The sequence below is a fragment of the Patagioenas fasciata genome, chromosome 7, assembly GCF_037038585.1.
Source record: "Patagioenas fasciata isolate bPatFas1 chromosome 7, bPatFas1.hap1, whole genome shotgun sequence".
NCBI classification, from domain to species: Eukaryota; Metazoa; Chordata; class Aves; order Columbiformes; family Columbidae; genus Patagioenas; species Patagioenas fasciata.
Window position 1 is genome coordinate 36,501,256 of NC_092526.1, and position 25,248 is coordinate 36,526,503.

At 41.5% G+C, this 25,248-nt stretch overlaps 1 protein-coding gene across 3 annotated transcripts in view; it reads right to left on the minus strand.

Annotated features, from left to right (window-relative positions):
* ADARB1 (adenosine deaminase RNA specific B1) overlaps positions 1–25,248 on the minus strand; it is a 61,374-nt gene that overhangs the window by 13,738 nt on the left and 22,388 nt on the right. For 2 of the 3 annotated variants that reach the window (XM_065841339.2, XM_071811402.1), the window contains 6 exons: positions 19,730–19,804; positions 12,653–13,584; positions 5,097–5,211; positions 2,455–2,623; positions 1,801–1,949; positions 1,031–1,199 (listed from right to left, as the gene is read on the minus strand). In XM_065841339.2, coding sequence (XP_065697411.1) covers positions 1,031–1,199; positions 1,801–1,949; positions 2,455–2,623; positions 5,097–5,211; positions 12,653–13,584; positions 19,730–19,757 — 1,562 coding nt within the window. In that variant the 5' untranslated portion in view covers positions 19,758–19,804. Of the gene's footprint in view, positions 1–1,030; positions 1,200–1,800; positions 1,950–2,454; positions 2,624–5,096; positions 5,212–12,652; positions 13,585–19,729; positions 19,805–19,888; positions 20,155–25,248 lie in introns of those variants that run through there. The other variant, XM_071811403.1, reaches the window with a different exon arrangement.

Sequence of the window (25,248 nt, forward strand, 5' to 3'; positions counted from 1 at the left end):
CAAGAATAGTTCCAACTTAATACATTTTGAACCAGACTAACTGTGACTTCACAAAACACCAGAGCTATTTTAATTAATACATGATTAGAATATCGTCAGCTGAAAAACTTGGCATTTCTCCTCTATTTTGCAAGAACACAGAGGCTGCCAATACAGAGAATGATTTAAAAAAATGCTGCAACTCTCCAGTGGTGCTAATAATTGTTAAAGGGTACTGCTGCTAAATGGTTTTGGGGGGGTAATCATTTGTCCATTTAGGATTTTGAGCAGAAAAAATGCTTCAATCTTTGTCAGAGAACAGCAAAGGAAGAATTGGATAAAATACAAATAGAAGCACTAGCATTGGAAACAAACCATTTAATTACAGTAAAATATTTAAACTTAAAATAATTTTCAAGTCAAAAATTAAAAGTGCTCATCAATTAAGATTTTTTTATTTGAAACACTTTTAAAATATATAAAATCATCTAAATCTACTCAAGAACATGTATGTATCTTTGATATCACAGAATCGCAGGCTTGTCTGGGTTGGAAGGGACCTTTAAAGATCATCTAGTCCAACCTCCCTGCCATGGGCAGGGACACCTTCCATCAGGACAACATTGCTCAAAGCCCTGTCCAACCTGACTTTGAACACTTCCAGTGATGGGGCAAGGATGTATATCATCAATGGAAGTTATCCAAATATAACTAATGCAATATATTTATTGCACTGTTTTGCTAATGTTATACTACTTTAGGAGGGGTGAGGGGGGAAGCATTCCTCTGCTATTTCCCAGTGATATAAATACAAAAGAAAGCTGGAAGCGGCTGGAATGATAGGCAATGATTTCTCCTTGCCCCTAAAGCTGGCAGAAAGTCTGACTCAAATCACAGGTGAAGAATCTCTGGAGTTATAGCCACCTCCATGCTACATCCAAGTCCTGAAATAATCCAACTAATAACCTGCACATTCACTGCAGGTATCATGCAACCCCTCCTTTCTTGTTCAGCGATGAAAAGCAACAGCAGAGAGAGTTCAATATCTCACCTCGCTATCTTGTCACTGCAGGACATGGTCAGCAGCCTCTCTCCTTGCAACACGCCGTCCCACGTCTGGATGGTGGTGGTGGAGCGCACAGGGATGGTCCCTTCCCCGGATTCTATTTTTGTCCGTAGCTGTCCTCTCGCTTTGCGGTTTGGGTGCCTGTCCCCTTGATCTAAATAACAAAAATCATCTACAATCAGCTGAGAAACATTCTCAAAGTGTTCTACAGATAGCAGCAGAAGAATCAATTCAACTCAAGAAGAATCATTTAAAGGTATTCACCTGAGTAACTACTGGCTTGTATAACAATTTCTATTGCTCCTTGCAAATTAGCTACAGCATGAGACATCTCTCACAATTCTAAAACACACTTGCAATTAAACCAAGCTTTCCGGGAAGGAGCAGCACGCAGCAGATAGCTCTTCAACTCTGTTCTGCGTATTACAGCGTTAGAAAGAAGTTAATGGACAGACCGAAAAAGAGGCAAGCAGACAACTACCATTAAAAGATGGAAATGGTGAAAGGGTTGGTTAGTTCTGTACAAAGAACTGACTCACTGGCTGATCTCGGCCTCTTCAAGACCACTCGCTGGATCAGTCTATACTTAACTTCTACCATACAGGAAGAACAGCTCAGATTTTTTTTTGGAGAGATCTTTGTCTAACACACATCTACACTAAAAGGAAAGAAGACACCTGAATTTTAACTGTGCCACTCATAGGTGCTCAAAGAATACTTTAAAGTCCCTTGCTCGAGTAGGGCCGCTGTCATACCCTCTTGTGCTGCTTCGTGTGGTGAGAAAATCCGAGCGTCGCCGCAAGGAGATGTGCTGATATAGAGATGAAACTGCACATTCTCCTTCAGCTTAAACCCGCCTCGCTCCGATTTGATGAAAATGGATTTCTGTTGATCTTCTTTATTGCTGAAATAGAGAATATAGCTAGAGTCAAAACTGACACTACGCTTACGTAACCATAAGCTGGGGAGTCTTAATTGGCATTAAAAACAAACACAGGATGTCTGGAAATTTTGTAGCATAAGTTATTATAAGTAACAAAATTAAAATACCATTGAGACAAGAAATAGAGTGCCCTTGATATATCCAGATGTCAAGAGCTTTCAGGCACTTACCAGCAAATAAAACATCAACACCCTTTAGTTCACTTGAGATTATTTTGATGTACATGTTTACAGTTTAAAAAATTATTCTTAATTATTTTTTCTGTCCTCCCCTCTCGCGATTGACACCTAACTGAATACATATTTTGTTAAAGTCAGACTTGAGGGCAAAGGGTCTGAGTTCTCAATTAAACATCCTAATGCAAGGAGACAAGTGTTTCACATTGAAATAATTGAGACAGATGTTTTGCACAGACACCTTTTCAGCTCCATGTGATCAGCTCATCTTCCATTTCCCTCCAGCTCACCTCAGATAAAGCTCAAGTTGGGTATACAGAAATTTAAGCAGACACCGACGAGATATAATTTCTGCATGGCAATCATTTAATGCAAGACCACGATCACTCATGTATTCACCATTGATGCATTTTGTTCCTGTAGAAACACTTATTACCAGGGCATCTTTCACGTCCGTACCTGCAAAACAAAATTTCAGGAGGAAGATGCAATTAAAATCACAAATAATCTAGCAAGTGATCTTCCTGCGGAACCCAAACAAGGCTCCTTTTCTTTTTGTTCACTTTTTTTCTTCTGATACATTCTTTAAAAGCAAAAGCTTCACCCAGCCATACCTTCCCTGTACCAATACCATCTATGGTTCTTGTGAGTTCCTCATACTGGAGTTTGGATGAGTTAGAAACTGAAAACCTGCAGGGAAAAACTGCTGCTTCAGGAGGAGTTATTGAAGCCGGAGCTGCAAAGACAGTGTTTTTTTCCTGAGCCCCAGGTAGCCAGCATGCACCTTCTGGCCAACCATGCAGATTTGCACAGCAACTTCAGAAATCTGAAAGGCACTGATTTATTAAAACAGCAACACATTATGGAAGGGTATTAAGCCAACAACATGAACAGTAAGACTAGGGAACGAATAAGTTGTAATGCTTAAAGCTTGTCAGGAATATAACACTTTTAGAAGTGTAGTTCTTGGTATTAAGTAATTCCGTACAATAGAATTACAATAATATTTTGGGTGTTTTTTTATACAAAGAACTTTTATCCCACCAAAAAATAAAGGTCAGCTGCATGAAGAATTCAGAAAGGCAGGTCAAAATGTTACATCCCTCTAGCAAAACACTCAGCAAAAAAACGTCCCAACAAGCCACACGAATCCCTCGGAAGCTCTCAAGGCCTCATTGGCAGAGGCAGAAAGTGGCCAAGCCTGTCAAACTCCTGCTGTCTTCCTCCTGCAGAACAGTGACTGCAGTGTGGAAAAGTAGAATAACCACGTTCAAGGCAGCCCAAGCACCCAGAACTGAGCATCCTCCCGTAACCACCTGGGCTGCACGATGGCAATGCCGATATAAGGGGTGTAGCTAGCAACTGGCAAGGGAATTGGTAACTGAGGCATTAAAAAGGTAACTGAAATTTGGGCTGTTTGAGCTCCAAGTCCTGATGAAATATGTGGCCTTAAAAATAACATAAAAATAAAAAAGAACCTGAGCCCAGCTGCCCCCTCCTGCCCATGGGACAGCTGGGCCACAGTGACCATGGGGCATCCCAGCCCATAAGCACTGTGCTCAACAACGAGAGCTCCAGGAAAAGAAGACTATGGTCGAGGTTACAGCTGTTGTCTACCCATGAGTCTTCTCGCCTTCCTTCCATTTCTCCCCATGTCCCCAGAGAGGGCAGCGAGCGAGAGGTTGGGTGGGTGTTTGTTGGCCTGGCCAGCCCACCACAAATGTCTTGTGTGACAGAGTTTGGGCTACACTGTCCCCTTGTCACATTCCAGTCCCTAAAGCATGTGGTTATCTACCCTAAACAGCACCCTCAGACCCTGGCAATGAAATGTCTGCTCTGTGGAAGAGGCCCCTACAAACATCTCAGACATCATGAGGATGGAGCCAGGCTCTTCTCAGTGACAACCAATAGTAGGATGGGGACAATGGGAATAAACTGGAACACAGGTGGTTCCACTTAAATTTAAGAAGAAACTTCTCCTCAGTGAGGGTGCCAGAGCCTGGCCCAGGCTGCCCAGGGAGGTTGTGGAGTCTCCTTCTCTGCAGACATTCAAACCCGCCTGGACACCTTCCTGTGGAACCTCATCTGGGTGTTCCTGCTCCGGTGGGGGGGTTGGACTGGATGAGCTTTTGAGGTCTCTTCCAATCCCTGACATTCTGTGATTCTGTGTGATCTCCACAGAAGGAAAGAGTTGGCATTGTCCAGCTCCCCAAGGGAAATTACTATGCAGCCTGAAGGACCAAGAAAAATGCCCAAGGCACACCTTCCACACAGACCACTTAGAAGAAACGTGTCTCTACGTATATCACCGACTCTACAACTGTTCGGGACATTGCATGACAGGCCCAAAATGAATGTCCCATCGAGGGCTGAGGTGGATTGAAGACCAAGATAAACTTTAGGCCCAAGGAAAATTCAACAGCAGCATGGATGCGGATCAGCTTCGGGCAGAACTTTGTTTCGGGTGATCTGGCAGTCAAATCAGCAATCAAAGAACCACAACGTTACTGTTGTTTGTATATACACACCAGCATCAGCTGCCAAAACACAAGCTACTTTCTTCAGATACTTTAACTAAATAACGGAGAAACAAAGTGCTAAGAATAAAATATAGCAAGAATAACTTAAAGTGCAAAACCTCAACTTGGAAAGCAAGCATAATTTCTTATACAATATGCCAAAATCCAAGAATGCCACCTGAGTGACCAATGCAGTGAGATTAATTTTAGATTTACCTTCAAAATGTTGCAGGATTCATTTTAAAAGGTATATTTTGTAGAGCATGAATTATCTCAGATGCCTCAATCAGGCACAAGACAGGAACTCCGTGGAAAAACAGGTATTTGCAGGTCTAATTTTCCTGTAATTATCTTGAGCCAAGATTTAATTGAAGATTAAATAGTAAAAATATATTTCAGTACTGGTTCTTTACCTGTTGTCATGACAATTCCGGCGAGGACTTTTCTGCGTGCATGTGGAGATGTGAAATTTTCTGTCAAATCACTGAATTTATCTACAACCAAGCGTGCAACAGCATCAGCTAAAACCTGCAGGATCACACAGAAATGCGCATTAGAAAATGAAACAAAGAATTTTAAAATTACAGCAGCATTAAGTTATAAAGACTTGCACTTTTAAATGATTTGACACAATAAATTAAACAAGTGGACATCAGGCATCGGCTGTATGTCAAGGAGGTGGCTGAGTCCAATTTTCAGGCATATTGAACACTCGCAGCCCTCGAGAAGTGGAATCAGAGCTCTGTGTGCTCCACGTCTATTAAAACAGGGTCAGACAGCCCTAAGCCAAGCATCAAAGCACCTAATGCTCATGATGGCTATGAACATTTGAGGCTCAGGAGAACAACTGGATAGACAGATACGTCTATGCTTTCATGCTCAAACCTCAAAACACATCATTTCAGTATCCTCAACATCGGACCTGACAAGAAGATTGAAGTGCAGAAACCAGGTTCCTCAAACCAACATGTAAACCTTTTATAACAACTGAATTAATTAATTATCTAGCTATTACATAAATAAGAATAAAATCTGTTTTCAACACTGGTTAAACACTTTCTTATTTTTACAGGACATATGCAAATTTAGGAATAGAAAAATGTCAATGATGTATAACTCAAGATAAACTATCTCAAAACTAGGAAGGGTTTTTCTCTTTCACCATCAGGAAAAGTTGAAGAATAACAGTCAGAGCCTCACTGTGTCCCGCCAGCAGGGTCAGACTGTAAGGGGGCTAAATTCCCTTTTTAAGGAAAACTTAAAATATCAGTCTTGCTCTTCCTGAATGATGGCTCAGTTCGGCATTGCAGCTAATCTCACCTGCTGTTTTTAAGGCAGCTGGAACCATAACAGCTAGAGGAGATGAGTCAAGATTAAATTCTTGAATTTTCACCTGAAAATACACTGAAGACAAAGGGACATGCAGCCAGAGAGGAGGAGCGGACAGGCCGCGGAGGGAGCTCAGGTCCCCACCTCGGAACACCAGACATAAAGATCTTGATCCAGTTGCCCATGATACCTGAGATATTGTAGGGTGACCACTTGACCCACAGCGTGACACACCAGAAGGACACAGGTCCTGTGTCACACCCACCAGCTCCATGCAGATTTCTTAGACACCCAGGAGCATCCAATGTAAGTAACTACATTGAGCCCAAAATGATGCTTGTGGCTGAGAGTCCTGCCCTGATTCACCACCCTTTTCTTAACAATGCTCATGAGAACCGACAGCCTAGAAATAATGTGGAGGAGCTCTCAATGTTAACTTCCTTCTGGAAAAGCTGCAGCAGCTGAGGAAGCAAAAATTAAAGCTCATGTGTCATGATTTCAGAGCTCGACACCCTTTGCCAGAACTCGACTGGAGACAGTGACCAGCAGTCAGTGCGGACTTGGGTCACATCTGCACCAGCCTTTGCACAACCTGTAGAGTCAGAAGACTCTCAACATTGCAAATACAAGTTTTCTTGATGCATTTAAATGAACCGCAATTCAGAAACTCTTATTAACAGATTGAGAATTTTTCCAGGAAAGCAGTTTTGCTCAGATGCTACAAATACGGCTGGTCAGGCACTGATTTTCAAATAAGGCCGTTTTGCTGCTGGAGTAAAAATTGCATTACAGTCTGTGCTCTGACAGCACTGTGACCACACAGCACAAAATCTGCATTTAATTGTGTTAGTACTTACCTAATGCAAATAGCTGAACTTTAAGGTAAATACACTAAAGAAAAATAAGAAGCAACAGTTTTATTCTCACCTTGGTTTTAGAAATGGAAAATTAATACACAAAAGGCTTAAATGATTAACCTCCCTGCAGCTACACAGGCAGATCACTGCAGGAACAAGAAACAGAGTCCCCATTCCAGTGTTTTATCCATAGCCCCACTGCATAATTATGAACACTGCTTCACAGCTGCAAGTTTTACGCTCTCATTTCTGTAATATATATATATATATATATTTGTTCTATCTTACATCACGACATGCTGGACAGGAGAACACGGCTGGAAGCTGACAATGTAAAAACATGTAGAACGACATTATGATGGCATATACTATTGCGGAACTACTGAAACAAACTTTTCCAAATAGGGTTGGACCTGAGAACAAAGAGGCTTCAAAGGCTGCCAGACAGGCTTGCCACCCAGGTAATAAACACTACGGATCACTCCTTCTCTGAAAAAAAGTGACCGTGATGGCTGGTAACTGGGGGAGTCTTCCCCAACACTGAGCTACACAAAACCACAAAGTTCAACACATACCAAAAAGGGTGATTTCAAAATGCTGAGTCAAACCCAACCATTTGCCAAGGGTGAAGAGAGGAACGCTTCTTCCAGGACCACTGTAACTCATTACACAGATCGTCACCCCACATGGCCAAATCAAGGCTGAGGAACCAGGGCTGGCTTGACGAGCTTCTCGTCAAGAGGTGGGAACAGAAACTGCCAGGTGTTTCTGGAAAAAAACCACGGTCAACTTATCTGCCAACCCTGCTGACAAAAAGGCTACTTGAACAGCATGCTCGCGTACAGGGTGGATACACTAGCTTTTTACAAAATGATTATATTTTTCACATTATAAGAAAAGCAGAGGAAACTATGGTGTCAGTTTACAAGCGAGAACATGGTGAGTCCCTCTGGGAAGATGTAAGCTGGCACAGAATGATGGGATGGGGCTGCATCTCAAACAGCGTGGAACTAAGCTGCTGGCAAGGAAACCTAAAAACGCTCGAATGAACATGATGCCAGACACTGGGGAGGCTGATATGAAGGACTAAGCAGAACTCATGTGAGACAAAACGACCGCTAGAGATGCGAACAATACTGGAGGAACTGGGCAGGGGGGCAAAAAAATCACTGCCAGAGAACAGGCAGATATATTAAAGATTGTTTTATTCTATTTGAAACCTGAGTTGCATGACAACCGGCAGGCGGTGAGGAATAAACACTATTATATGCGTATATATATTATATTTAGTTTTATATACTCACCCAATAAATGGGAAGAATCATCCTTTTCTCCCAGGTGGTCTATTACATTAACATAGTTCAGTGTCACTAAGAGCATGGAAGAATAAGGCAGGCTGCAAACAGAGCACTGAACCACCGGGAACAAGACCTACTGGCCTAAAACAATGTCCTTGCTGTCCCCATCTAAAAACCAAGGACTTGAAAGCTGTCTCCACATCAAGCCCAGGCCACTGACCAGCCTGGGTAGAGTTCTTTCACTTCTCATTCTGACTCTACTCCCTTTCATACAAATAAATATTAATTGGAACAGAAATGGAACTTGTGTCTCACCTTCCCAGTGAGTGCCCTAGCATCTGACACACGGGTTCTCTACCCTGGCTCCTGCATTAAATCATCAGTCAAAGTTGAGTAATTCAAAAAAGGAAAGACCTAAAATAGCTGACAGTTTGCTCGTTAAGGCACACAAGCTGAAAGCTATTTTGGGTGCTCTGTTCCCTTCTCTGATGAAGTTGCAGTGAATTCACTTCTACACATACAGACTGATTTTGGTTATCTTGCAGCAATGTTGTAGCAGAACCACCCTGACCACTCGTATTTTACAAAATCCTGGAGCTGAAGCTCAGCTCTGTCTGGATCCGAAGGAAGACCTTGGCAGGACACAGAGATCACGCCAGATGAACAGTGGTGAGAACCCATGTGGTGGGACCAAAATCAAGGTCCATCATCTCTCCCTCTCAGACAAAGTGTAGATATCTACACTAATAGAACAAGGTAATTATTTTCTAGTGCTCCAAATTTTCCTGTATTTATTTAAAGGAAATGCTACCTGGCAGTAGATTCTCTCCCTGCTTATGCAAACATGTCCTTCACATTTCTGCCAAGTCCACAGCAATTATTCCAACATACTACTCATCAGTTCCAAGATCTCAAATAATTTTCATCATTAATTTGTATATCTTTCCTATATTTGAATACTTCTTTTATAGTTTCTCCCTACCCCAAGTTGAACCAGGATTAACACAGCACTTAAAGCAAATGTAGCCGCTGCAGTACTGGTTATGACTCCATTCTTTCTGCGTAATGTTTTGTTTCAATGTCTGTCCACAATGATATACAGGATAAACTTAATTTGCAACACAATTAGGTGAATGATTAAAAGTATTCCCTCTAGTGGATCTTTAAAAATTAATTTCATCTGCAGCTACACTGCTTATTTGTCTACTGCAAGTTGCTTTCTCTCACAATAGTCCAGCTTTCACTAATCTAAACCATGATTTCTAAGCTTCAATATTTACAATTCCAATTCTCTAATTTCCGCCTCTTTGCATCCTGAATAATCAGCTGTCTTTCTAAGTCAACACTTTGAGGAAATCTGGGATATATCATAAAAAAGCTTACCTAAATAAAGCTCCTACTGTCTGATGGAAGCCATTCCCATCAGTGATGCTGGCAGCCTGGACCAGCTGACTTTCCCCAAGGGGCACACCAGGATGCATGTTAAAAAAACAAACCAGATGAGACTGTTCTTCCCACAATACACACTTACACAATGGAATTTACTGTTACAAGGTGCTATGGAAGCTAAAAGATTACAAAAGTTCAAGAAAGGCTTGTAATTAATAGAGAAATTCAAAGGCTCTCAGCTGGAAAGACACAGTTTCTGGCTGAGAAACTTCTTGAGACACAAACTGCTGAAGGATAGAGGCATATACCGGGGAAGTACTGCTACAATATGCCCTTTTCTCATATTTTTTTCAAGGCATTTGGGTACTGGCTTGAGTACTTCTTTTAGGGACAGCACCATCCCACCTTTGACAGAGGTGTGAGACCCTTCATGGCCTTCCTTGGGAAGCACGGAGTGTGTGAGGGAAAAGAGAAAGGAGAGAAAACAAGTGACGTCTGGGAGATTTCTCTCTGGGGGTTAAAGAGACTAAAAATGAAGAAATGCCAGGTCCAGAGCATCTGATGCTTCTGAGATGTCCAAGGATGTTCCTGCCCCATCTCCTGAGATGTCCAAGGATGTTCCTGCCCCATCTCCTGAGATGTCCAAGGATGTTCCTGCCCCATCTCCTGAGATGTCCAAGGCACCGTGCAGTGGCAGGACTGGCCCCAGAGGTGGAAGCAGCCTAGGCCAGCACCAGCATCCCTTACAAACCTCAGTGCTGGGGGTACTGGCAGGGACATGGTGCTGGGGAGGGAATGATGTGTGAGAAGAAGCTTCTGTCTGTACCAGTGTGGCTCTTCCTGTGGTTGAGTGCTCAACAATACTCTTTTCCCCAGAAATCAGATCTGGGTTTTGCACAAGCAATTTTCAGAAAGCTGGTCACATCAGCTTCCACAATTCATCTATAAACATGTAACCCTTTTGTTTTCAGAAGAGATTTAAAAGAACTGTTCACATTTCGCTGTCTTCTCCAGTTCTCATCACCTACCAGCTGCAGAACCATGACAAGGTCACCCCCTGCATGGAGGGGTGGGGGTAAAAGGAGGATGGCTATGCGTTTACAAGGTGTAGCTAACCGTGAAAGGATTTCTTTGTTTTGGAGAGGCAAGTCCCTATAATGCAAGACTGACAACCTCTTTGCGACCCCCTCCAGTGCAGGGATCATCTCCTCCCTCTTCTCCACATTTCCCACTCTATCACTTTTTCTCTCAAGGCACCTCACGTTAACACACCAGCTACAGACAGGTTTTGAACCTGCCACCCAGGCAGCCAATTCCAACATCACCACTGTCACAACCACGCTGTACTTTTATTACTTCCACTGAGCATTTGGTGTTTGGATTTCTACTCCCCTTGTATGTTTCTAGCTTCTATTTTTTTACCAACTCAATTGGCATTTTATTTGGTCTAGGGGTTATAACAAATCCTATCTTCACATCATTCCTGTATTCTCCAAGGTTTGTGACTTCACCCACTATAGGATTATCTGCAAATATAACATCTTTGCACATCCTGAGTAAACACTTCGTAAAAAATTAAAACAACTCACAGAGTTCAAAAAAAGATAAATAAAGCAGGACCTGAAAACATCAAATTGCTTAACCCCCTTATTAATCATTAATAGATACAAGACCAAAATCACCAATATGTAACAGACCTTCATATAATTCCAATGAATTGACAGCTAATCATAATTAAAAGCGGGATAATACAACACAGCGAAGTGCAGAAAGGACAATGACGTCCCGATCACAAGTTGATCAAAAGCCTCTGAATAAATAACTGTCTTGGAATTCGGTCTACAAAGGGCAGAACCAGCAACCTCCCCCTTCCCATCCAGTATATTTGGCATTAATCTAAAGTCCACCGGGTTCTAGATTTGAAAATGATGGAAACATTCATCAATAAGGCAATAATTGTGCAGAGTTAAAAAAGAGAGCATAAAGGAATATCTAAACGATTCATACTGCCCATGCACTTTGCGGGAACAGCACAACTAAAACAGCCACAACATCCAGTTACGCTCTTCAAACCCACACTATCAAATCAGATCAATATCTTGTAATTTTCATTAAATCTAAAACGTTTTTGAGACAGAAAAGTCAAAGCTTTGAAATTCTCATAATAAACAGACAAAGCTGCAAAAAAGTCATAGGCAAGTATTTGAATTTAGACAGGCATACAATATCACTAAAAACACCCAAAAGACACAGTAGAAAGAGGGCACTTGAACAATCATTTCTGTAGCTTGACTGGTGAGAAACACCAGCAAGCAGATAAGGGAGGCTTTTTCTTCATTAAAAAAAAATTGTAAAAATTACTCCTTTCTAGCTACTTTAAATTTCTGATTGATGCCTGGTATATTTGATACTTTCTCTAGTTCATTAATTAAGTTAAACTATTTCTCATCCAGATTTACTTGCCTAAGCAATTCACATATGCTTATGAACTAATTTGATTAGAGCACAATTCTTTAGATGACAGCTATTTGACCACACATCTTGGATACATGCACCATGGGTGTGTCATTTATTTAGACCTTGAAAATATGTGGCGACTGCATTAGCCTCACTTGATCTGCCCTTGACTTCCGTTATTCAGCTCTGTTAATGCCAACAATTTCGGTTTGCAGAAGGGAATGGTTTTCTTGCCTGCTAAAAACTGCTGTGTCAAATGATAATTTTACTTAAAGCAGTAATTCTGACTTGAACTCCATCTAAGTCTTGCTGCCTAAGATAAGTAAGATGTGATTCCAGCTTTCATCAGCACAAACCCAAATCCAAGCTGGCACTGCGCTGGGCTTGGTGCTCTCTTGTGTGACGTGGTCAAAAGCATCAGCAACAAAGCCTCTTCGCTATCCAACAGAATACAAAGAGTTCGTGCAATTATCAGAAGCTGTAAGCAGATAAATCACTTAATACATACAAACATATGCACACACACATCTACGGAAGCAGAATAAACAGCAGAAATGCTCTAAGCTGACTCAATACACATGACCTGGCTACTCTTGGTCATTACCCGAAGACCTCAAGAAAATCTAAAGGGCTTCTCACCTGCGGCAAGTGTAACTGGAGCCCCTCGCTGGGAATGGGCTGTCGGGACGGGGTCTGGTCCAGCTGCATGTTAAACAAGGACGCCAGGGCCGACTGCGCGGCCCGGGCCTTTGCCAGCTTTTTATTCCTTCCTGAGCCTTCAAAAGTCTGACCGTCCACCGCCACAGCCATGACGAAGTTTTTGGCGTGGCTCTCCCCACTCTCCGAGAGAAACTCATACTTGAGCCCCGGGCGCAGCTCGTTGAGGATCATGACGGGGTTCTTCCCGCTGGCGGACGGGTAGGGTGGCGGCGCGGGGAGAGGCGACTGGGAAAGGCCGCTGGCCACGGCCGACGATGGCAAACCGTAGTCCCCGCCAGAGCTAAAGGACCCGTCCCCATTGGACCCCAGGTAAAAAGACGCGTCGGAAGGGACTGGTGTTTCGAACCCATTGAAAAGGGTGTCGGGGAAGTCTGCTTGGTCGGAGGTGAAGTCCGTGTTGACCGACAGAGTCCTCCCCATGGCCAGGTGGGCTTCCGAGGCGTTCGGAAACTGGACAAAAGACCGCAGGGCCTTCTCGGCGGCGTGAAGCTTGGCCTTCTTCTTTGTTGGGCCAGACCCCTCAAACACCTGCCCGTTGACTTCGACCGCCATCACGAACATGGGAGCATGGACCGGTCCCGTCTGGGAGAGGAGTTTGTACTGTAAACCAGGTTTAATCTCATTAAGTTGCATCAGGGCGTTCTTTGGCAGAACGGGGCCGGGCGTTTTCTTCCTCTTCTTCAGGCGGAATTTGGAGTGGCCATTGTTGCCCTCCTCCAAAGGACGCTTTCGGCTGCCGCTGCCCCCGCCGTTGGAGAGCTGTGTCCCCTCCCCGGCGCCTTGCCCGCCACCGTCCTTGGGGGGAACGTTGTCCACGTTGCGGTTTTCTTTAACGTCGGTGCTGCTGGAACCTGCGGTGCCCAGAAAGAGTAACTTACAATGCCTTCGTTGCAGGACCTTGTAAATGCAAAATTTATAGATTCCTTTATCTCTCTTTGTAACTGGTTAAGTGATGTGTGCTCACAGGTTAAATGTTTTGTGGTACGATCAGAGACAATGGTGCGATACAACCTCTCGATAATTCAAGCGACACATTGAAGAATGATTTTCAAACTGCACATTTGATACAGGCATTTAGCAATAAAACACTGCAGCTTTTTGTTGTTGTTGGCATTTAAACCATGTTGGAACAAAACTTTCACTCGTAAGTTACGTTTGGCCTGAAAAACGCTTTAAACCAGAAATAGAATTGATAGTAGTCTATGCCTATAAAACAAAGAACTACTATTAGCAAAGTAAAAATGGATGCTTAAGACCAGTACTAGGAGATGGATATTTAATTCTACTTTATTCCTATTTTATTCCTATTGCTTTTTTTTCCTCAGTGATTTTAACTGCTCAAATTGAAAAATGACACAAATAACCCGAGCCATGAAAAACTAGGCAGTGCTTTGCTGGGCCCCTTGACTGAATAGTGTTTGAATGCTTTTGTTTCTCTTTAGCTGTTCCATATTCTCCTAATTCAATTCTTCTTCATGCTTTTCTATTAAGAAACCCTATATTTATCATTTACAAGCTATTCTGTAATTCCTTGCACAGTAAGAAAACTGCTGTCACAGAGATACAAACCCAAAAATCACCATAAAGATCTTAAGACTACAAATAACTCTTTAGACTTTGCAGAATAAAGAAGTGTGAAAAAAATCTGTGCAATCACAATGATGACATTTTAATGAGGGGGGGGAAAGACTTTATTAATTTAATGATTTATTTTCTAAAGTAGAAAGTTGGGGTAATGATACATCAGAGGTATATTTAAAGAATTATATTTGCAAAGATATCATTTTTATCCTGATAAAGAAACTAAGGAACTTAATTATTTCTGCTTTATATTGGTGTTTGTGAATGAAAAGGTAAATTTACTAGGTCAAGCGTTTCTATCTCTTCTGTTCCAAAATTTCAGAATGTCTATATCACATCTACACCGACACTAGGTGATCAATACTAAGTGAAATGAGAGCAAACCAAGGTGGAAGTGTTTTTCACAGTAACAAGTTCAGCCACACTTTAAGTCTTCCCTAAGAGTCCCCTGCCGCGCACACATCACTTCACCCAGGTTACAAAGCTGATGGAATGGTTACTAAATTTTCATTTATAACATCCTCCAGCAAAAGCTCGATAGGTTACTCCTTTCGGTGCTCAAAGAGAAAAAAAAAGAAGACAAAAAAGATCAAAAGAAAAAGCCAAGGTAGGAACACATTTTGTTAAATCACAGTAGCACAACAAAGAATTGTACAGTACTGAACATTAAATTCCAGTGAATTAAATTTGGTCAGGAATGAAACACTAAATATTCTGAAGCATTTCATTGCTAGAAATCGCTACGTTTCATAAAGTATCTCTTGTAACGTTCAGCCACAACTTATATTGCCTGCAGAATGTGTACTATAGGGCTGCAATTGTCAATACACAGTGCTCAGGCAGATACATATATTTTTATATATACATATATATATATATGGTAAAGGCATCTAGGGAGAGAGTGAATTTTTAAATCTTTCCTTACAGTGAGTTTCTTACCCGAAGCTGTAATCTCCAAAATTACACATCATCTAAAACACCATTTCTGGAACATTGCTCTTATTAGTGGCACCAGGAATTTGCTATCAGACAATATGACTTTTGGGCTAAACACAAATAGTTTCATTGACACTAATTAACGGCCTCTGTTTTTACCTTTCTTTCTATATGAAAACTACTACCAGGGCCTGTGGAAACCATGGAAGGAAAACAAGAGTTGAACGTAGTCCAGTTGAATGTAAAGATGATAACTTTTACAATGTATGTATGGCAGCTGATGGAATTTCTTAATCCATCCAGGGGAAACGATGCCATGACAGAGAGAGGGGACTTGTAGGACGCAGGAAACAAACTTGCACACTTACCTCGTCTCAATGAGAAAGAAGGGAAGAAAACTACTCCTTGCCTGAGAGCTCCCAGGCTTGCTAGCTTTGGAGAACATGCAGGGTGGGAGAAACTAGGAGAGAAAGCAAGCAGCGAGTACGAGCAGCCTGGGTCAAACCATGAAGGCAGGTGAGTTTCTGCATTGGGGAGGCGATGCGAATCTCGGCTTTGTAGGTGATAGAAAGAAAAAGACTTTCCATGCCAAGCAGAAGGACTCAGGTTTGTTTCAAGGCACAGAATCACCAGACTGCAAGAAAGAGCAACTGTTTCTCAGGCTGAGGGTGAAGATCAGCTTTTGGTCCTTTAGTGTGTCCTGCCCAGCAGTGCTGAGGTCTCCTCATTACCTTAGGGCTGGAGAAGAGCTGACAGATTACTCAAGATTAGCTACCACCACCTGTTAAAGTCAGAGAAGCCACCTCCTTTAATCTTGTCCATATTCAGACACAGAGTAACTCCTCCAGCCCAGCCTCTCCCTCTTCAAAGCATCTCACCCCCTTAGAGAAGCTGAGACTCTAAGACTCTGGGGAGCCCCTCACTCATCTTTACCCCCCAAAAGCTCTGGCTGATTCAGGATCCTATCACAGCTCAAGCTGGGAGCAAAATCTTGTTGCTCTAAAGCAGAGGTCATGGCAGACGTGGACAACCACTCCATGCACATTCTAAAAAACAGCTTAGATTATTTCAGAGTCTATTGGTCTGATTTTGAAACTAGTATTAAGCCTTGTGCTGTCAGCATCACAGCTAAAGTAAGGCAGGAAAATAAAAACTGTGAATGTTAAAACACTATTAGAAAGCATAAAACATAGGAGAGAGCTGGCAGGATAAAAAAATATCATTTGAATTATAAAAAAGTGTCTGTGTTCAGTAATAGAGGCTCTTCATTATCCCTTTTTCTTTTTTATTAAATGTTTACATGTTAACATCAAATATCTTGCCTCAGAAAGGTTACACAGTCTTAATGGATCTCCTAACGTGCCCCAAAATCAAGAGGTTTAAAAACAGCTTAATCCTAGATTTTAAATATACTTGCAAGCCTACGCGTTTTCCAGTTTTTCAGTTCTCAAGTAACAAATGCTTTAGAGAGCCCTCTGAGGCCCATCGTGGCTGCTGTGTATTGAACACGTTAAAGCAGCATTAATACAGACATAAACACTTGATAACAGGATCAGGTTTTCTTAAACATTAATACTGCCCATGATTTAAGAACAAGATACTTTTTGTAAGAGCAGCTTATTTGCTACTCACTAAAAATAGCTGGCAGCTTTGCGTGGAGATTTCACTGACATCTGTGGAAGCTGCCTTGGTAAAAATCACAGCTGACAGCATCTTCAGCGGAAGGAAAGTCCTGCTCCTGAAATGTTGTTTGAGAGGCTTACAAACCCGAGAATGCTCAAAAGAAAAGGGCATAGGAAATTTTCATGGTAGTAAAGAAATTTCCCACCTGAGTGAACTGGTTTGTTTTTTGCTTTTACTCCCTGTCATTAAAAAGTGTCTGTAATTAAGATGCTTTATCCATTGGGGAATTTCCATTACCTGCTTGCCAAGAGATGACACTCTCCCTGCTCTGTTTGATCTGGAGCACACTTAATTACATTTAGATGACTCTCAGCTGAACCAAAAGATGTTTCTTGCTATCTGTTATACTGCTTCTCTCATTTACCAGCCTGGGGAAATTCTAAAGAAGTCATTTTTTTCATAAAAAACATCCAGGGGAAAAAAAAACCTCCAAAAAACATTCACCACATGTAAGCATCTTTTTAGAGAAAGAGGGAAAACAACCAAAGAGAAAGGTCACGACAGCCACATGGCAGTGTCCCAAGCATCCTGCAAAATGCTCCACTTCTCCCTTGCCTGTAAGGTCATTGATAAGGACACCTAAGTGTGAATTTGCACCTCGCAAATGGTTTATTTTTGATGCTGAGATAATAGGCAGGTGGGCTTCCAGCACACATTTCTGGGGTGTTCACAGTGCTGCAGACATACCCTCCATGCAAAGCAACAGAAAATCAAATAAAAACATTCTAAAAATAAATAAATCAAGTTTTTCCCAAAGTCTCTTGTAACATCTTCCCTATGTTCAATGGATAAAGGAAGAAGAACTTAAAACCTGAACTCCGAAATACTGTGTTTTCTCAGGGACATTAATGTAACCTCATTGCTATCTCACATTTCAGCCAAACCAATACACTTAATTCCGGTTTCTGCAGAGCAATTCTAGTTATGCAACTGCAAGCTACAAACACTGCATTTACCCACCTCCCTTTCCTGTAAGATACCTCCCCAAAAAGGAGTTACATAAAATAATAAAACATTTAATTGGCAACTTCTGATATCGTATTTCACAAGCTTAAAGAGAGATAAAAATACAGAAAGATAAAAATTTTTACAACAAAAAAATCTGCATGAATCAAGGGGAAGAACTTCAGAGTTTGAACTTTGATTTCTCCCCGGCAAATCTGATGATTTAACATTTCAAATTCATGATGTTTGTGTGGACGTACAGACGCAGGAAGGTCTTCTTGCACCTTCTATTAAACAGGCTCATCCAAGTAGCCATTGTTATCTGTAGCTTCCTTTCAAATACATGGTACATATGACATCTCAAAATGTACTTTTGCGAGGCAGCTCTGATTATAAAATGCATGCCCCGAACCTGTACCGACCCCATGGAGCCAGCCTCCTGTCCAGGCAGTGAGTTCTATTAATGGTTTTTGCATATTGGTGCAATAATACATACACCAAAAAACCCAAAGATAATAAAAACACACACAAACAAACAAAAAAAAACCCACAAAAACCAAACCACCACCAACACAACCATACAAACCAGGAGCACACAAAACCTGAGTGTTTTGCTTAAGGACACTTCCAGAATGCCCCTGCAAATAGGTAATATTTTCTTCATCTTAGGAAGACTCAGATATAGTCCTTATTGAGATAATGGGATTTTTACCCAAAAGGTGCAAAAAAACTAAAAAGCACCCAAACAAAAAAAAAACAACAAACCCCCACTTATGTGAATTATGCAGTTACAGCTGTTACTTTATTGAACACTCACTCAGGGAGATCACTTCTAGAAATAGCCAAAGCACCCGTCTGAAGTAACTTTGCTTACACCAAAGAATAGAAAGTGTTAGCCAGCATATTCCAGTTGATTTCACTGTTTCAGTCAAATAAAAAAAGATGCATTCTAGTGCAGTTAATATTTTTAGGGTTTTGAGGTTGGTTTTTTCCTAACCACAATAATCTGGCTTCTTTATCTCTCATTAAAAACGTTCCGTGACACCTTCAGACTGAACTACAACCCTTCGGCACCGCTGGGCTTTGCCAGGGATGTCTTGTTTTGCCATTGTCACTTAGGGGAAAAATAAGCACGTTTGTTATTTTATCATACACAAGTATTTACAGTCGGGCACAGCACATGAGCATAGTGGCAACGGAACATTTCTCTCACAAAAATATACATATTTATATATAGTTGAAAGGTCAATAAAATAGTAAAAATATTTTTATAATGTTTTAATGAGAACACTTTTCTCCGCAAGTTATCAGACCTTAATTATACCACAGAATCTGCAGCCTTGCAACACTTGACCAGTGGATGCATCAGGATGATCACTATGTTTGACTTTCTGTGCTTAAACACATTTTAGTAATTCAGTAGCTCAGGGCTGGAACCATCAGCACCTAATGAGAATAATCAGCCACACAAGATCTGTGGGAGCTCTTCCAGCTCCTCCTTTTGCTTTTCCTTCCCCCATTTATTTTATCCACTTTGACTCCATCTCCTTGGTCTCGCCTCTCCCTCCTGACCAGTCCCTAACTCCTAGCACTAGTAGGAAAATATTTTGTGTAATTAGTCAGTTGTTGGAAGAAAAATATGCGACACAAGGTATAACTAGACTAGCATATAACCATATGTATTGAAATCATTTAATGCAAAAAGCTGAGATTCATTCTTCTATACCATATTTCAAAACATATAAATTTGTACTTCTCAAGTTTCTTCGCAGTCATCCCTGTGCTCATGAGAAAAAGTCACCTTCAGAAATGATCACATAGCTTATTACTGTGTAAATAAGCACATCTTACTCATGTTTTCTTCATCGTCTACATCCATGGTGAAATATTTTTGCTGGTTTCTTGGCTGGCGGAGACTGCTTCTGTCTGGAAAACAGAGAGCAGAATATTTAAGCTTTAAGGTACTGACATACAAGGTAAAGCATTAAATCTCCTTTAAAAATCAGCAACCTGGCTTTGCTTTGGGCTGTCCAGGGGTTTTGTTCGATTTTCACATAGTAATTCTCCGAAGTGCCTATTTCTGTAGCTGATATGTGATGTTTGGTTTGGTTAAATCCCGACTCCAATCCCTCCTAAGACTGAGATGATCACCAGCAACTGAAAGATGTGGCCCCATCTCAGGCGAAGGACAAAGCGGCTCACGTAACCCCCTCTCCTGCACATGAACTTTCTTATTGGCAGAAACGTCCAGACGATATTACATGTAGGTTATCTGGCTGTGGGGAAATACATTTTATTAACCACAGGGACTTTCATCAACTGAGATTGATCTAAAGGTGAATATAAGCATTTAACACACCAAAAACATAACCTGCCTAGCATCTGGTTTGAAAGAAGATAACAATTTTGCCCAAATCAAAAGCACTAATTTAAGGGTGATGGGTTTTGTTTGAGTTTTGGGGTTTTTTTAAATGTATTCCAGTTTATTTTTTTCCTGAAAACTAATCAATTGCATAGTATCTGTTGCTTTTTAGGTAATTGCTCCAATCTTATAATGTGATGATGCTCCCACAGGGAACACTGAACCCCCAAACCATGCAAGGATTTACACTTTTAACAAAACATCCATTATTACAGTGAAGAAATAGTGGAGCATTAACAGTGGATCAAACTGTGGAAATTTGCTCTGTACCTGCCAATCTGTTGAATTTTGTGCATCTCTCTCTTACCTTTTCTGAAGCTTCAGTAACTAAGCGGTGCACTTTGCATGTTCTGCATTGTGAGATTTTTTTTAATAGAATGCATTTTCTGCTGATTTTTTATCACAATTAAATGTTTGAAAAGTACCTGAAGAGAGTAAAGTCCGGTATAAACACAATACTGTTCTGTGATAATCTAGTCTTGTGTAACATCTGTAAACATTGATGCTTTTGCTGACAATCAGATTAAATTAAGATTTAAGTCCTACTATTAAGTGAGTCTTTGATCCTACTCCAAACCTATTATGAATAGTCCGCAGAAATCACAGGGCAACCTTCTGTTATTTCTAATACTGCAATTATCTCCCAGTAGAGTTTCAGCCTTTTACTTAGCTTAACTTTTACCACAGACACTATCAATTCTAATTATCCATGGACATTTCACTTACACTGCACATATCTTAAAAGTGAGCAGTTGCATGGACAATTCGGAGTAAGCGTTCAGGATAACGAGGACTCGGTAGAACAAGCGATACCCGATTCAGCACAAGACAGTCAAAAGTTATCGACAAGAACCATATAAACCAACATGGTCACTTGATAAGGTGTAGACGATAAAATCACTGCTCATTTGAACAGAGCCAAATGCTTGTAACAGTGAATTTCTTCCCATCTCTCTCCCCACGTCTTGTGGGAAAAACCTACCTTTAATTCCACTCTACATTAAAATTTTTGCTAGCAAACAATACGCAGAACTTTGCACTCATATTGTTCTTAATGCACAGACTGCACACTGCAGTAATCCAAGCGCATAATATGTAGTTACCAAGTTGTGTAAGAAGAAACCAGCCATTCCACCCCTCTTTATTATTTCAGGAGACACTTCATGCAAAGCATGGTAGAAATCCCAAGTCTAAACATCAAACACAGTGAAACGCATTGTTCCATTTTGCTCTTTAAGTCAGTTTGGTTTTATCTTTGCTAACATAAAAAGAAAGTAAAACACCACACACACACACAAATCCATTCAAGAATCTGCTAGGAGATGGTTTCAGGACTGGTTTTTGCAGGACTTACCCAGTGAAACTATCACTTCAAAACCAGGTTTTTGCAAAACTGCAGCCACTGCCATATAAGTGATTAAAACGTAATCGTTAAACACGTACATCGGAAACATCGAGAAACTTGTAGTCCAAAAATATCAGATACTGAGAAATGAAGAATGGCATTAAAATACACATATAAATGTTTATGTTTGCAATTTTAACATGCATGTTAAATATTGTTATTCAGTAATTCGAAACAATGAAATCTGTTGATCTTCAACTAAACAAATCCTCAGCACGCTACTATTCGCAATCTTTACAGCTTAATTCACACAGCAGGAGCTCAGCAGCCCACACTGAAAATGTAAAATGTGCCCTCAGCAATCATTACACTAAATAATGCTAAGCCTCTAACAGCAGAATGAGAAAGAAATGGATCGCAATGTTTGTCACTGTTTCAAAAACAAACCCCGTATGCCCGCAGATATCCTGAATCTCCTACCACCACCACCACCCATGTATGATCAGCCCAGTTTGTGAGCTGAACAAGCATCTTTGCTGACACAAAACGATTCCTGTTCGCTCCCCAACCCTGTCTGGAGAAGACAGCGATTTAAATCACTAAGAGGACTGTGCACAAACGAGGAGAAGCAGTGACCAAAAAAAGGCAAAACCACACTTCTGAGCCCAGTGAATATGTTCAGATTCCCCACTAGCCAGACCGTGTAAACTCCATCAGATCATCACAACATGGCAAGGCAGACAAGCAGTAAACTCCCCGCTAACTTTGTCACCAGCAGCGCGACATTTCAAGGGGCACAGAGCTAAAACACTTGAGTCACACACACTAGTTCTGAGACTCCCACAAGCACCTACAACAAATCGCAGAATTTCCACAATTTTATTTAAAATCCACAGATTATGTACAAAATGACTATGTAAACTCCATAGTAAATGCATCATAGCTTTAGGTAAACTATGTGTTTTGGTGGCAATCTCTCTTCCATGTCCCTGTCATTGTTCACCTTGTGTACTACAACTTCTCTGCTGGTCTGGAACAAATCCCATTCTCCAGGTAACACGTGCATATTCAAATTGCTTCCAGCCTGAGCACATGGGTTGTTCTCCTTCCTCCATCCCTTTCACCTTGCAGAAAACTTGTGTGCTCTTCACACCCAGCTTCACCTTCCATACGGCTGCAAGACCAATGTGAACTTCATGTCACAAAGACATCAGCCACAACTGTCCCACCAGGTTCTGGTGCGAGCGTGGCCACCCCAGGAACGAGCCCCCTGTAAGTACCTGGAAAGCATCAACACCATCGTCTCAAATCCAAAGCTCGCTCTTGCTGCGCTGCCCAATGGTCCTAGAAGCTGCTCCCCAGGAGCGGGTCTGTGAGCTCACGTCATGTTGGTGACCTCACGACAGCGCTTAATGTGCCATTTCTGATTCCTCCCACACCACTAACAGTGAAAGGCTTCACCTCCTGAGATGCTCGTGCCTTGCCTGATACAGCACAGACAGCTCCAACCCCAGTGCAAACCCCTTCAGCATCAGAGGACCGCTGATGTACTTTAGGTGGGCTATTCCTCATCCGAGCCCTCGTGCCTTCAAAAGAACTGGGAATGCTAGAAGGTGAGTGGCATAAAAGATGCTGTTTGGCTTCATGCTGCCATACGAGCTGGCACAATTATAGAATCATAGAATCATTTCAGTAGGAAGAGACCCTCAGGATCATCAAGTCCAACCATAACCCAACTCTAGCACTAAACCATGTCCCTAAGAACCTCGTCTAAACACCTTTTAAACCCCTCCAGGGATGGTGACTCCACCACTGCCCTGGGCAGCCTGTTCCAATGCCTGACAACTCTTTGCGTGAAGAATTTCTTCCTAATAGCGAATCTAAGCCTCCCCTGGCACAACTCGAGGCCATTTCCTAAAGGATTTGCTCTATTACATAAAGTTTTGCCCTTCCCTCATTAAGCACACACATTTGTGTCTCTCATCCAGCTGCCAATGTTGAATATTTTGAAACCTAATGACCTGAGGGGGATGCAGGGTTTCCCACTGTGTTTTATCCCAGCCGCAGGCTCCAGCAGCCACAACTCTGGCTACTTTGCTTCAGGCCCCTGGCAGAGTCCCCATCTCGTGACAGCATCTGTCCCAGTGCAATAATGGGGGAACAAACAGACCAGCAACTCCAGTTGCCATAAACCAGCATGTTTTACCAAGTGGAGTAAAACAAACAAATCACCTCAATCGCTCTTCCCTTTAGATAGAGTTTAGGAGTCAGAAAAGCCAGAGAAGAGTCACCGGGGCTAGAGCAGCAATGGCAAGTACACAAGTGCCAGCAATAACCAACCAATAATAGAAATACTTGTTCATCCATTTTTAAGCACAAAGTGCGCCCTGGTTCCACTGCAGCAGTGCCAACTTGGGCATCTCGCACACCTGGTCACCGTCCTCACTAAATCAGATGGACAGAGAGAGGGGAGAGGATCATGTAAATCACATAAGCCTTTTTCCCTTAAGGAGATTAGAAATTCGAGCAGAACTTCTGCTAAACGGGCTACTTTTATTTGCTCTATAAAAGCCGCTTAAATTTGCTTTCCTATTAGCATAGAGAAAGCCCGATTCCAATCATAATTAACTCTGTACTATCAATAAGGCCGCAGCTCTTGGCATACTAATATTGCCATCAACCAGATAAAGTATATTATGGACAGTAGTAAGCACAGTTACGTATGGCAGATGAAACACTTCTCTGCAGTAACAGAAACAGCAACACTCGTTCTGTGTATCTGATACACAGCTCACATACCACAGCCAACATAGATTTAAAATCCAGCTATGCCAGAAAAGTTTAAAACGTGTGTCTATGACAGGTGGCATTTTCTTGCGGGCTCCAGTTTTATTGTGACAATGCACGTTTCATGACAACCAGGCATGGACCAATGAGGCATTTTAGAATCAGAATCAAACTCCAGCGTCTCCAAAGTGTTACCAGCATATTGTGCTGAATTCGGGCAAGGGATGCTTGCTGGTTTTCAAACTACCCATTGTACACGTGGATACAGTACATCATACATAAACTGTACGCACTTACGAACAACATTTGGGGTTTTAAAACATACAACTGAAGCGAATGCGAAAACTTAATGCACTTTGCCTTGAACTGATTAGCAAAGACAACAAACACAAAGTGATAAATAATATTTTTAACTATTAATTGAAACCAAAGCATATTTATAGGTTTTTCCAAGCTTGTGAGCATCAGTTCAGAATAAATTTTTGTGGGAAGTACATTAATTATTAGAGAAGGGACCTGGAAGGTTGTTGAAAAATTAATTTTCATTTTGAGGAAAAATTCTTTTAATAATTATGTATTCCAATGCTTATAAACAGTAAAACAAAATACTCCCGAGACAACAAAGTGCTTTAAAAGCTTTAGGTAGTCAAGGTGTTCCTGAAGACCACAGGTAGCCTCACATGAGGTTTAAAAAGCCTGTACTACCACCAGCACATACACCCAACTAAATAAACATCAAAAGCTTGAGCAGGTAGCTGGGAAATTCTTATCTGTGACCAAAGTCAAATGCAATTATCACTGTGCCAGGCCAGACAG